This window comes from Anolis sagrei, chromosome 11 (genome assembly GCF_037176765.1).
Source record: "Anolis sagrei isolate rAnoSag1 chromosome 11, rAnoSag1.mat, whole genome shotgun sequence".
Lineage (NCBI taxonomy): Eukaryota > Metazoa > Chordata > Lepidosauria > Squamata > Dactyloidae > Anolis > Anolis sagrei.
Genome location: NC_090031.1, coordinates 21143975 through 21159232, shown reverse-complemented (window position 1 = coordinate 21159232; position 15258 = coordinate 21143975). Strand labels below are relative to the sequence as shown.

Genomic DNA, 15258 nt, shown 5'->3' with positions numbered 1-15258 from the left:
GCAAACATTCAGTGTCTTGAAACAGTGAAACACAAATACACAGAGATAAAGGTAAAGGCTCTGGAGGGTTGTGCTCAACCCAGAGGTGTTCCTAGGTCATGTGGCGTGCATAATAATAATAATAATAATAATAATAATAATAATAACAACAACAACACTTTATTTGTACCCCACTACCATCTCCCCAAAGGACTCGGTGAGGCTTACATGAGGCCGAGCCCAAACACAACAATACAAGCAATAATCACAACAATACAAGCAATTAAAATAAAAACATAAACAATAAACATATAACATTATCAATAAGACAACATACAATTAAAACTGTGGGAAGGCCAAATGTAAAATTAAAATTGGAAATAGTGCAGAAACATGGACAAAAAGGTGATAGTGGCGTTTGTGGACATACGAGCAGACCTAAAAATGTAAAGTGCTTTAGAGGGACAAAGTGCTAAGGGATCATTATTCCGGGAAGGCACACTGGAACAACCACGTCTTCAAGTTCCTCCTGAAAACTGTCAGCGTTGGGGCCTGCCTGATGTACTTAGGGAGTGAGTTCCAGAGTCGAGGGGCCACCACTGAGAAGGCCCTCTCTCTTGTCCCCACCAATCGAGCCTGCGATGCTGGCGGGATCCAGAGCAGGGCCTCTCCAGATGAACGAAGAGATTGTGTGGGTTCGTATACAGAGATGCGGTCACGCAGGTAGGCGGGTCCCAAACCGTTCAGGGCTTTGTAGGTAAGAACCTGCACCTTGAATTGGGTCCGGTAAATGAATGGCAACCAGTGGAGCTCCTTGAACAGGAGGGTTGATCGCTCCCTGTAAGGAGTCCCAGTTAACAACCTGGCTGCCGCCCGCATGGAGCGCCATTTATCTTCTCTCCTATTGATCTACTCACATTTGCATGTTTTCGAGCTGCTAGGTTGGCAAGAGCTGGGGCTCACAGCAGGAGATCACCCCGTCCTGCAAATTCAAACTACCAACCTTCCAGTCAGCAAGTTCAGCAGCTTAATGGTTTAACCCATTGCTCCACTGCGACCCCACTCTATATTATGCCTAGCTATGCATCTACTTTGTTAACTGAGGTATTCTGGTATATGGCTAAGTTTTAAACAATCAGGAGTGTTTTTTTTTAATTGCTGTGTCTTTAAAATGGCTGTTACGAGTGGACAATATCTGTTCCACCTATTTCCTTAAATGTTGTAGCGCATGATTTATAGTAAAATAAATTCCCTTCCATGATTTAATGAGTTTTTGAGTAGAATATTAGTGGTGCTTGCAAAGTGTTTCTTCCACGCAACACTTTGCCTAGAAACAAAGCAATGCTTGTTTTCCTTTCAGCGTAGTCCTTTGAAGTGGCTTCCCTTGGTTTTTATTTTCGATTGGTTTTGCATATATACAGGCTTTGCTGCATGTATGAGGGAAGGAGAAAGCGTTCAATGAAACCATGCCTCCTTTGTAATGTTACCACTCTTTTCTTTCTCTTTTGTCTTCCGATAACAATATGGCACTTGCTTTAGGAGCTTGTTTAACATGAGAGACCTTGTCTTGTTTTAGTCCTCTTCCGTTGATCTGCGCATAGGGATTGGGAGTGAAATGCTTGCTCGTTTTTCTTCTTCATGCCTGTCCTCTCCCCCTTTCCCAGTTCAATTGTGCCTTTTTATCACGTCCCGACTTGTTGCTGTGTAGGTTGTCAGCCAGCGGTTTCCCCAGAACAGCATTGGAGCCGTGGGGAGTGCCATGTTCCTGAGGTTCATCAATCCCGCCATTGTCTCCCCGTACGAGGCCGGGATATTGGACAAGAAGCCGCCTCCGAGAATCGAAAGGGGCTTAAAATTAATGTCAAAGGTGAAGAAGAATGCACTGCTTTTGTGTATGTTTGGGTTCTTAAAAACTGGTTTGAAATAAATATCTCCATACAGCAGGAGTCCTCTAGCATTTTAAAAAGAGGACCAGTTCGCAGTCCCTCAGACTGTTGGGGAGCCAGGAAAAAATATATGAAGGGATACAAGGGTTCCGTCCTGGGACTGATCCTGTTCAACATCTTTATTAATGACTTAGATGAAGGGCTAGAAGGCATGATCATCAAGTTTGCAGATAACACCAAATTGGGAGGGAGAGCCAATACTCCAGAGGACAGGAGCAGATATCAGAACGATCTTAACAGATTAGAGAGATGGGCCAAAACTAACAAAATGAAGTTCAACAGTGACAAATCCAAGATACTCCACTTAGGCAGAAAAAATGAAATGCAAAGATACAGAATGGGGGACAATGCCTGGCTCGAGAGCAGTACGTGTGAAAAAGATCTTGCGGTCCTCGTGGACAACAAGTTAAACATGAGCCAACAATGTGATGCAGCGGCAAAAGAAGCCAATGGGATTTTGGCCTGCATCAATAGGAGCCTAGTGTCTAGATCTAGGGAAGTAATGCTACCCCTCTATTCTGCTTTGGTTAGACCACAACTGGAATATTGTGTCCAATTCTGGGCACCACAAGTGAAGGGAGATATTGACAAGCTAGAATGTGTCCAGAAGAGGGCGACTAAAATGATCAAGGGTCTGGAGAACAAGCCCTATGAGGAGTGGCTTAAGGAGCTGGGCATGTTTAGCCTGAAGAAGAGAAGGCTGAGAGGGGATATGATAGCCATGTATAAATATGTGAGAGGAAGCCACAGGGAGGAGGGAGCAAACTTGTTTTCTGCTTCCCTGGAGACTAGGACGCGGAACAATGGCTTCAAACTACAAGAGAGGAGATTCCATCTGAACATGAGGAAGAACTTCCTGACTGTGAGAGTCATTCAGCAGTGGAACTCTCTGCCCCGGAGTGTGGTGGAGGCTCCTTCTTTGGAAGCTTTTAAACAGAGGCTGTATGGCCATCTGTCAGGAGTGATTTGAATGCAATATTCCTGCTTCTTGGCAGAATGGGGTTGGACTGGATGGCCCAGGAGGTCTCTTCCAACTCTTTGATTCTATGATTCTATGAAAGGAGATTCCATCTGAACCTTCAGAAGAAAGAGTCAAGTTAATTAGGATGGTTGCTGTTGTGTGCCTTAGGACCCTTCCAGACAGGCCTTATGTCTCAGGATCTGATCCCAGGTTTTCTGTTTAACCCAGATTATCTGGGTATGTGGCCTCATATAATCCCATTTATATAATCCCATGGCCATCTGTCAGGGGTGCTTTGAATGCAATATTCCTGCTTCTTGGCAGGGGGTTGGACTCTTCCAACTCTATGATTCTAAAGCAGAAAGGCAATGGAGGACTGTCTTAATCTTGTTTTCTTACTTTTCCAAACTTTTAAAAAAATGTCCACATACAAAATCATATATGTACATTTCTCCTAACATATTGTCTGTACATGTGTACAATTTCACTGTACTTTGCTGTGTGCACACATCCATTCTGTCATTTCTGGTTAAGGTGTGTCCTTAGGGATGCTAAAGTCAGGTTAAAGAGGAGGGCTTCGCGTTGCAGCTTCTTGTGTCAGAATCAGTTGCTTCAGTGGTTCTGTTTATCATTTAGGTCCTGCAGAGCATTGCCAACCATGTCTTGTTTACAAAGGAGGAACACATGCGGCCTTTTAACGACTTTGTCAAAAGTAATTTTGACGCAGCCCGAAGGTAAGCCAGATCATAATAGTGTTGGGTTTTAAAGCAGGTTGATGGGGGCAGACAGTCTTAGATCTGCACTGAATCTGATGGTGTCAAACGGGGGAGTGCAAATATGTCTGTATCTACGTAGAAGTGGTAGTGAAAATCAGCCACAGTGTACATTACTCAGAAAGCAAATCAGCACCACTTTTCTTAATTGATTGGTTTACGAAGCGAAAGCAAAATGAGGGTACACTTATAATGTTTTTTAAAAGAAATTTAAAAATTTAACATTATACTAAATGTCCTTTGACCAGTAGCTGTCAACTTGGAGTGCCTCTGGTGTTATTATGAGAAGGTCCTCCATCATGCATGTGGCAGGGCTCAAGCTGCATTTGTGTAGTAGGCTTTGCTCTTCTCCACACTGGCATGTCACAGATTTCACTTTGTGGCCCCATTTCTTAAGGTTAGCTTTGCATCTCATGATGCAAAGGCACAGCCTGTTCAGCGCCTTCCAAGTCTCCTATTCTTATTTATTTATTTTATTTATTTATTTATCAATTTTATATACCGCCACTCCCCGAAGGCTCGGAGCAGTTCACAATATACACATGTAATACATAACATTAAAATAAAGGAAAAATTCAATCAGCAAAGTTCAAATGCCAGCCTAAATAAATAAGTTTTACAAGCTCTACGAAAGGATAGTAAATCTCGGAGAGCTTGTGTCCCCACTGGCAAGGCATTTATTTATTTATTTATTTACAGCTTTTATATTCTGCCCTTCTCACCCCGCAGGGGACTCAGGACAGATTACAATATACACATATATGGCAAACATTCAATGCCAATTTTTGACATACAAACATATACAGACATAGACAGAGGCTATTTAACTTTTTCTGGCCGCCAGGGGAGCTGTCACTTTTATCGTCCATCTGCGACGCTGATGAAGCACTTCCGCATTCCCCGCATGCTTCCCCGCTGGAATGCTTTGCTGGAGTCTTCTTTATGGCCTCATAAATTAGTTAATTTAGCGTCCCCACACTTTAAGGTGGTACCTAATTTTCCTACTTGACATGCAGCTGTCTTTCGGGTTGCAAAGGTCGACAACAGGCTACACACAATTGGTTGGAAACCCACTCCAACCTGGGCTGGCTTCGAACTCATGACCTTTTGGTCAGAGTGATCTTATGCAGCTGACACTCAGCCAGCTGCGCCACAGTCCCGGTGCTCCACAGGTAACGAGCCACCACCCTAAATGCTCTACACCTAGTAGACATCAGGTGAAAGGTCTTAAAATTGGGAACTTCAAGTAAATTCTGGTCGTCTGAATGGAGTGATCTTTGGGGTTTGTAGGGGATGAGGTGGTCCCTCAGGTATTCTGGCCCCAAGCCATATAAGGCCTTGAAGGTAAGAATCAGCACTTTGAAGGTAATACGATACTCAGTCAGCAACCAGTGCAGTTGATGCAGGATTGGAGTGATATGACACCTTGCTGAGACCCCTGCAAGAAGCCGGGCAGCAGCATTTTGTACTAGCTTAAATTTCCGGATCACCGATAAAGGCAGGCCTATGCAGAGGGCGTTACAATAGTCCAATCTTGAGATGACCGTAGCCTGGATCACCGTGGCCAGGTTGTCCCTGGACAAATAGGGAGCCAGTCGCCTAGCCTGACGCAGATGGAAAAATGCAGCTCTGCTCACAGCGGAGTCCTGGGCCCCATCGTCAGCATAGGGCCTGTAAGGACTCCTTATGTTTGCCCAGGAGGGAGTTTCTCATCTGGTCTCAGCCACTGATTGAGGTTCTGGGTTTTAACCTGCCACTTTTGGACTCTCGCTTGCTGAGGTGTTCCTGCCAGTATCTCTGTAGATCTTAGGAAACTATTTCTTGATTTAAGATGTTGGCTGATATCTGAACAGAGGATGGACCAGAAATGTCACTGTCTTGGTCCTTTCATTATTGGTTGCTACTTCCTGACAGATGTCAGGTGGTGCAATACTGACTAAACAGTATAATTTCTCCAGTGGTGTGGGGCGTAGGCATCCTGTGATAATGTTGAGATTAACTTCATAATTCAGCAGCAGATCAGTTGCACAACTTCAGCGCTTTCCAGTAGCTTCTTCCTGCACAGTATTTTCAGTCAACTGCTCCCACAGCCTGCAGTCACTCTGGAACCTTTTACAGACACTTGAGCACATGCCCGGCCATTGTCAGCTTTACCATTGTCTTTCCCCCAGTCTAGATGATATTACAAACTTACCACAGCATAGAGTTATATCTTGTCTTAGCAGACAGGTTCTTTTAATTACATGTAGCCTTCGACGAATAACATCACAGCACAAGGAGAGAAATATACACTGTACATGACTTCCTTATATACAATTCTATACAATTACACATAGCAATCACTGATTGGTTCCCAACTCATTGACTTAACTCAGACCCAGGATTACATCATTCACAATCACCTGGACTAGGCCAGAATACATTCCCCAAATGAAGTTCTATATATAGTTAATGCATGACTCAGCATTTCCAATAGAAGCCTATTAGCAGTTCATAACTCAGCTATATTACATTACAATACATTGTAAAACCTGACAGATAATGTGGCTTGTCTCATTAAGAGCCACATCCACAGTTTTCGCATATTGAGATGTATTCCACACTGGGCATGCATATTCGGAAGCAGAGTATTAAAGCGCAAGGGCAGATGACTTCACTATGTCTGGTTGTGATGCCCAGGTTGTGCCAGTCAGTTTTCATATGATATTATTCCTAGAACCCACTTTTTTCTTGAAATTCAGACAGTGCTTCTTATAAGTCAGAGCATGATCCAGAGTGACTCGCAGGTATTTTGATGTGCTGCAGTGCTCCAGTGGGATTCCTTCCCTGGTAATCCTCAGAGCTTGAGATGCTTGTCTGTTCTTAAGGTGAAAAACATACATCCAAATTTCAGAGGGATTAGGAATCAGCTGGTTTTCTCTGTAATAGGCAGTAAGAGCACCTAAAGCTTCAGAGAGCTTCAATTCCACCATTTCAAAGCTCCCTGCTTGAGCGGTGATGGCACAATCATCAGCATAGATGAAACTTTTCTTGAGGCTTAGCTATCATTGCTGAAGATAATGGATGTTTCCCCCTTTCTTTTTATAGGTTTTTCCTTGACATTGCATCAGACTGTCCCGCCAGTGAGACAGTCAACCACAGCCTCTCTTTCATCAGTGATGGCAATGTCCTTGCTCTGCACCGCCTGCTTTGGAACAACCAGGAGAAGATTGGCCAATACCTTTCCAGCAACAGGTAGAAGGAGCTGAACTGTGGCCCAAAATTGTTGGTGTGTTCTCAGGCTGAGATTGTAGAAGAGTACATTATCTATGTATTGCTGCAGATGATTTGCCTTCTTTATTTTGTATTACCTGCAAGAGAAAACTTTATTTGTATTCCGCCCTATCACCCAAGAGGGACTCAATTGATATTTCCTGTACACTTTATATTTCCATAAACATAGTTTCTTTATTTTTGTAAAGGCTATGCTCAGCCTTGTTGACTGAAAGGTCGCAGGACTCTTGTTTGTTAGAGCTAGGCGTGAATGTTTCAACTGACCACCCAAACACGAATCAAGGAACATGAAAGGCACTGCAGACTGCTTCAACCAGAGAAATCAGCCATAGCAGAGCACTTGATGAACCAACCTGGACACAGCATATTATTTGAGAACACAGAAATGCTGGACCACTCTCACAACCACACAGAGAAGCCATTGAAATCCACAAGCATGTGGACAATTTCAACAGAAAGGAGGAAACCATGAAAATGAACAAAATCTAGCTACCAGTATTTAAAAACTCTAAAATTGCAACAGCACAACAACAGAGAGGAAACAAACAAAGACATCTAATCACCTCTCAACAAAAGTTTGCCCCAGGCACAGGCAAGGTGGTCAGTTGAAACATTCACACCTAGCTCCAGCAAACAAGAGTCCTTTGTCTCACCCAGTTCATTCCACAGATATATAAACCCTTTTTCCTAGTTCCAACTGACCTCACTACCTCTGAGGATGCTTGCCATAGATACAGGCAAAACGTCAGGAGAGAATGCCTGTAGACCATGGCCATATAGCCCAAAAAAAAACCTACAACAACCCAATGCCGTTACTGTTGCCCATTTTTGGCCTGTGCTCCTTCTATTTTTATCAGCTTTATACTAATTTATGCAATGCTTTTGATACGAAATAAATTAATATTGTTACTGTATTTTTGAAGGCTTCAATGGCTGGAATCACTGGGTAGTTGTACCTTTTTCGGGTTATATGGCCATGTTCTAGAAGCATTCTCTCCTGGCGTTTCACCTGCATCTATGACAGGCATCCTCAGAGGTTGTGAGGTCTGTTGTCAGTTTCCAAGAGACCTCACAACCTCTGAGGAAGCCTGCTACAGATGCAGGTGAAATGTCAGGAGAGAATGCTTCTAGAAAATGGCCATATAGCCCGAAAAACCTACAAGAAACCAATATTATTATTATCCACACCAATAGTGCTCTATGGTTTTAGATAGACGTGCATTGATCTATCTACACCTGGCTGATTAAAAGCAACAACTTGCTGAGTTGTAAAATTAAAGAGAAAGCTATTTGTTAAGAGAGCATACCATCCGTCACCAATTTTGTTGAGATTGTATTGATTGTGTACCATCATCCGCTAGGGACCACAAAGCCGTTGGAAGGAGACCATTTGACAAGATGGCGACTTTGCTTGCTTACCTTGGCCCTCCTGAGCACAAGCCTGTGGCGGACACACAGTGGTCCAGCATCAACCTTACTAGCTCCAAGTTTGAAGAGTTTATGACAAGGTAATTGTATGTCTTTTAGTGATTTTAGCAATAGCTTTATGCTTTGTACCTGTTATAGCTCACTGACTGCTTCTGTTTTTCCTCCATTTTTGGTCTTCTACACTTTGCCTTCTCTGAAGCACTGGAAGTTGTGGAAATGTCTTTTTAAAAATTATATTTATTGAAAATATTCCATAAAAACACAAAATAGTATATATAAAATCTTTGGATAGCCAAAGAAAAAAAGGAAAAGAAAAGAAAAAAAAGAAGAGAAGAGAAAGAGATGAAATAGAAAGAACATTAGAAGGGAAAAAAAATAGAAAAATTAGGAAAGAAAGAGAAATGTACTATCTTGTTGGCTTCCTGGATATTGTCTATGTGACTTCTTACTCTTCCTTCTTCCTTCTTCTATCACCCCTTCCTCTCTTCTTATATCAAAATATTTATATTTTTGTGTTTCAAATATTCTGTCACTTTTGTCCAATCAGTTTCTTTTATCAGGGTCCCCTTATTTTTCGATATTAAGTATGTCAATCTGTCCATGTTTCTAATGTCAGCAATTTTCCTAATCCAATCATTTTCTTCTGGAATCGCTTCCTTTTTCCAAACTTTTGCATAGCAAATTCTTGCTACCATACTTAGGAGTTTGTCAGTGTTTTTGTCTAAATTCTGGTTTGTTATACCAAGCAGTAATATCTCTGGTGTGAAGGGGATTCTTATACTTAAAATTTCTTGTAATATAACTTGAATTTTTCCCCAATATATTTTTGATTTTTCGCATGACCACCACATGTGGAAGTATAATCCTTCCATCTTCCCACATTTCCAACATTTGGTGTTTATATTTTTGTAACACTTCCCTAGCTTCTGTGGGGCCATATACCATCTCTGTGAAATTTTGATCCAATTGTCTTTTAATTCAATCGCATATGTATATTTAATTTTCTTTTTCCAAATTTTCTCCCATTCTTCTTTTTTTATTTTTCTTCCAATATTCTCCTTCCATCTCTTCATATAATTTTTTCCCTCTGCTGTTTCAATATTCAATTCTCATAATTTTTAGGCATGGGCAATCCATGGTTCTAAATGGTTCTAAAGTACTTACAAAACTAAAGTTCTGATGGTGAAAACTAGGGGGCGCTGATACTTTGCTTCTACAGTGTTGCTAAAGTTCTGGTGGTGAAAATTTCAGAACTTTAACAAAACTTTCAAAATTTCTTTATTGGTGATTTTTATGACAGAACCAATTAGGAACTGCCATTTATAATGAAATTTTGAATGCCTCTACACCAGTGATTCTCAACCTTCCTAATGCCGCGACCCCTTAATCCAGTTCCTCATGTTCTGGTGACCCCCAACCCATAACATTATTTTCATTGCTACTTCAGAACTGTAATTTTGCTACTGTTATGAATCGTAATGTAAATATCTTATCTGCAGGATGTATTTTCATTCACTGGACCAAATTTAGCACAAATACCCAATATGCCCAAATTTGAATACTGGGGAGGTTGGGGGAAAATAGACCTTTACATTTGGGAGCTTTTGTTGCTGGGATTTATAGATCACCTACAATCATAGAACTTTCTTAACTCCACCAATGGCAGAATTGAACCAAACTTGGCACACAGAAGTCCCATGACCAACAGAAAATACTGGAAGGGTTTGGTGGGCATTGACCTTGAGTTCGGGAGTTGTAGTTCACCTATATCCAGAGAGCAGTGTGGACTCAAACAATAATAGATCTGGACCAGCCTTGGCACGGATACTCAATATGCCCAAATGTGAACACTGGTGGAGTTTGGGGAAAATAGACCTTGACAGTTGGGAGTTCTAGTTGCTGGGATTTACAGTTCACCTTCAATCAGAGAGCATTCTGAACCCCACCAACGATAGAATTTGGCCAAACTTCCCACACAGAACCCTCATGACCAACAGAAAATACTGTGCTTTCTGGTGGTCTTTGGAGACCCCTATGAAACCCCCTCGTGACCTCCTCAAGGGTCCCGACCCCCAGGTTGAGAAACACTGCTCTAGACCATGGCCATATAGCCCAAAAAAACCTATAACAACCCAAATTTTGAAAGTTTTGTGAGAGTTCTGAAATTTTCACCACCAGAACTTTAGCAACACTGTAGAAGCAAAGCACCAGCACCCCCTAGTTTTCACCACCAGAAGTTTAGTTTTGTAAGTACTTTAGAACCATTTAGAACCATGGATTGCCCATGCCTAATAATTTTCTATAAATCTTCGTTATTATCTTTCGATCTGATTTTAATATTGCGTCCCAGGATGTATTTTGTTCTTGACAGCCTGTTTTTTGTCTTTCTGAAAGCATTATTTTATTTGTCTATATTGATATCATGGGATTCTTTCATTCACTAAATTCATTTCCTGGTGTGTTTTTAATGTTATCTCCCTTTCTTCTTTCTTTATTAATTCTTTAGAATTGTCTTTTTTTAGATGTGTCCTGTGTGTTCTCCATAACCTCCACGATATTGGGGTAGACATTTCCCCTGAAATATTTTGGGTAAACTTATCTTCGAGAGCAGTGTGTTTCTGGTAAGGGAGAAGATACAGACACGAGCGTGAACTGGTGTCTTAATGCTTATGCTTCTCCCCTCAGGCACCAGGTCCATGAAAAAGAGGAGTTCAAGGCCCTGAAAACACTAAATATTTTCTACCAAGCTGGGACATCAAAAGCTGGAAATCCTGTCTTCTACTACATTGCTCGCAGGTAAGATTCCTTTTCCTTTCTAAAATCATTTTACTGGAGACCTGTGGAATTAATATACAAATAATATAATTTCCTGCTTTTCTATAATGATCAGTCATTTCAAGAAATGTCTGTGCATTTATGGTTTGAAAATGTTGGCAAAATATGGTCATGCAAAAACATGGCAAATATCTCTCAATAAGCTCTTGAAGAAGGATTTGTAAAGTTGTGTTGCCAAAGGCTTTCATGGCTGGAATCACTGGGTTGCAGTGAGTTTTCCAGGCTGTCATATTCCATATCTCCTGATGTTTCGCCTGCATCTATGGAAGGCATCCTCAGAGGTTGTGAGGTCTGTTGGAAACTTAAGCAACTGGGGTTTATATCTGTGGAATTATGTCCAAGGTGAGAGAAAGAACTCTTTGTCTGATGTATTGTTGAAGGCTTTCATGGCTGGAATCACTGGGTTGTTGTAGGTTTTTTCGGGCTATATGGCCATGTTCTAGAGGCATTCTTTCCTGACGTTTCGCCTGCATCTATGGCAAACATCCTCAGAGGTAGTGAGGTCTGTTGGAAACTTAAGCAACTGGGGTTTATATGTCTGTGGAATTATGTCCAAGGCGAGAGTAAGAACTCTTTGTCTGATGTATTGTCGAAGGCTTTCATGACTGGAATCACTGGGTTGTTGTAGGTTTTTTCGGGCTATATGGCCATGTTCTAGAGGCATTCTCTCCTGACGGTTCGCCTGCATCTATGGCAAGCATCCTCAGAGGTAGTGAACTCTGTTGGAACTAGGAAAAAGGGTTTATATATCTGTGGAATGACCAGGGTGGGGCAAAGGACTCTTGTCTGCTTGAGCTAGGTGTGAATGTTTCAACTGACAGGCATTTGATGGCCTGGCAGTGCCTGTGGCAATTTTTTGTTGAGAGGTGATTAGATGCCCCAGATTGTTTCCTCTCTGTTGTTTTGCTGTTGTAATTTTAGAGTTTTTTAATACTGGTAGCCAGATTTTGTTCATTGTCATTGTTTCCTCCTTCCTGTTGAAATTTTCCACATGCTTGTGGATTTCACTGGCTTCTCTGTTTAGTTTGAAATGGTGGTTGTTGGAGTGCGTCCAGCATTTCTGTGTTCTCAAATAATATGCTGTTTTCAAGGTGTTTTATCAAGTGCTCTGCTATGGCTGATTTCTCTGATTAAATTACCATTAGGGCCAATCAGGGCCAGCTAACACCTCCCAACAAAGGTTTCCCCCAGGCAGCAACTAGCCAGGCTTTGAAGCTACAAGGCCATTCAATACTAATCAAAGTGGCTAATTGCAACATTCACACTTTTACTATATGTGTGTTATGGCGATAATTTTTAATGCTTATATTTTGTTTTGTTAATCTTATGGTTATGTTGTTTTTACCTTGTATGTTTTGTGATGTTACCTGGGAACCGCTCTGAGTACCCTTCGGGAGATGGAGCGGTATATAAATAAAGTTTTATTATTGTTATTATTGCCCAGTGCTTGTTCTCCGACCGTGGACATTCCACAGATACATAAACCCCACTTGCCTAGTTTCCTACAGACCTCACAACCTCCGACGATGCCTGCCATAGATGTGGGCGGAACGTCAGGAGAGAATGCTTCTGGAACATGGTCAGGCAGCCCAGAAAATTCACAGCAACCCTATAACAGAGCAGTTGCTTTATGCGGGCTTGACTTCTATGTTTTTTGTAATTGAGGAATACTTTGTACACAGTGGGTTAAACCAGTTATTCTCAACCTGTGGATCCCCAGGTATTTTGGCCTACAACTTCCAGAAATCCCAGCCCATTTACCAGCTGTTAGGATTGCCGGGAGTTGAAGGCCAAAACCCACAAGTTGAGAACCACTGGGTTGAACACGAAGTATAGTGGACTACTATTGGTATTATTATTTTATTATTACCAGCTCTGGAAGCAAACTCTGCTCAGCTATTCTGACTTTCAGCTGCTAAACAAATAACTTGTCCCACTATTCTGTCTGTGTGTACATTGAAGAGGCTGCCTTTACAGCATATGCATATGTGTCAACATAGCGTCAATCGAAATACTAACACCGACTGTTTAAGACAAATATTTGTGCCTAAAAGGTAAGTCCAGGAAGCCATGACTTTTGACATCTGATGAACCAGTAAAGGCATCAATCAAGGAGTGTGGAAATTCTTGGTTTGAGAAGCAGAATTAAGTTTTCTTTTCTGAAATTGTGTAAACATGTCTCAGTATATTGACAGAAAAGGAACGAAGCATGTGTTTCATAATGAGGTTCTTTATTAAGGCCTCGTGCTTTTTATGATATGCCAAGAAAGGGACATATGTGCCCCGGAGTGTGGTGGAGACTCCTTCTTTGGAGGCTTTGAAACAGAGGCTGGATGGCCATCCGTTGGGGGTGCTTTGAATGCAATTTCCGGCTTCTTGGCAGAATGGCCCACAGTCTCTTTCAACTCTATCAACTGTATAGAAATATAGAGGAAAATACCATATATACTCGAGTATAAGCTGCTGTGCCTTTGGCGAGTAGGTGCACAACACGACACCATTGCTTCCCCCAACACTTCTATCACTGGAATACATGCCCCCCCAAAAAGATACACAACCCTGTGTATCTTTATGAACTCCCGGCAAATAACTTGCTCCTATTTTTATCTCATTATAGTTTTTAACATTTTATCCTGTACATGTGGCCCACCCACTGTTTATTATGTCTGTGTTTTTTGTTTATCGTAATGCTATTTTATTATTGATTTTTAAAATGTAATTTTGATGATGTTGCTTGTTGTTTATGTTTTGGTTTTATCTTGATGGAATATGTTGTTCGGGCTTGGCCCCATGTAAGCTTCTCAGAGTCCCCATCGGGGAGATGATGGCGGGATATAAATAAAGTGTCAGAACACGCCAGACACAAGATAAAGTTCAAAACACCGCTTTATTGTAAACAAAAGGACCTACAAAGCACTTAACTGCAGTGCTAAGGTCTGCTGAAGCAATTTGGCACTAAAAACAAATGATTTGGAGAAATAAAAATATAATCCGGATTATAGTGCTGCCTAATAATCTGGATTAAACTAAAAATGAAGCAATTCGCTTGAGAATCAAAACGGAGCACAAACACAGTCTTTAAAGCTGGAAAAACGTATTTTCAGAACAAAAAGTAGTTAGAGTCACTAAGATATTAACAAACAAAGTCCAGAAGTCCTAAAAGCGAAGTCAAACCAGTCCAAAGTCAAATCCGTAGAGAAGCGAAGCTGGAATGCTGAGGTCACCAAGAAATCAGGAACACACGAGGCTACAGCCCAGGACCCAAGGTGGAAAGTTGGCAGGTACAAAGAATTATGTCCAATGAAGACACTTTGCCAACTGCGACTTGCAGTTCAAACTGAACCCCCTTTTATCTCACAATTCTTCATCAGAGCTTGACGAGCTCCCCACCCTTTCGTCATCACTCCCAGCTGCAGCTGAATGCCCATCCCTCCACCTCTGCCAACGATTATCAGGGGTCAGATCCTGCCAAGAGTCCCCTGGCTGCCAATCCCCAGTGAACCCCTCAGATTCCTCACTAGAGGTGGGCTGGTTACAAATATCCCTTATGTTTGCACACAGGTCCAATTTAACTCATCATCTTCCATGTCACTTCCAGTCCCAGAACTCCTTTCAAAACCAAATAAATCTTCATCCTCTATTGGTACACAAAGTATTTCCCGAATACGTTTCCTTTGTAATTCCCCTTCAGACTCTGGCTCACGAGCAGCCCTCTTTACACCTCTGGTCACTCCCCCATCCCCCATTTCACAATCAGAGAAACCTGAGAACGTTTCATCCTTCCTTGGAGCCATAATGATTTCCCTAGAGAGGAGATTCCATCTGAACATGAGGAAGAACTTCCTGACTGTGAAAGCCGTTCAGCAGTGGAACTCTCTGCCCCGGAGTGTGGTGGAGGCTCCTTCTTTGGAAGCTTTTAAGCAGAGGCTGGATGGCCATCTCTCAGGGGTGATTTGAATGCAATATTCCTGCTTCATGGCAGAATGGGGTTGGACTGGATGGCCCATGAGGTCTCTTCCAACTCTTTGATTCTATGATTCTAATGCGATGACGCTGCTGTTCT

At 41.9% G+C, this 15258-nt stretch overlaps 1 protein-coding gene across 2 annotated transcripts in view; it reads left to right on the top strand.

The window, feature by feature from the left end:
* Positions 1–15258, top strand: part of NF1 (neurofibromin 1) — a 252287-nt gene that overhangs the window by 96597 nt on the left and 140432 nt on the right. For both annotated transcript variants that reach the window (XM_060757064.2, XM_060757062.2), the window contains 5 exons: positions 1688–1846; positions 3523–3620; positions 6747–6893; positions 8294–8440; positions 11046–11156. In XM_060757064.2, the coding sequence (XP_060613047.2) occupies positions 1688–1846; positions 3523–3620; positions 6747–6893; positions 8294–8440; positions 11046–11156 (662 nt within the window). The remainder of the gene's footprint in view (positions 1–1687; positions 1847–3522; positions 3621–6746; positions 6894–8293; positions 8441–11045; positions 11157–15258) is intronic.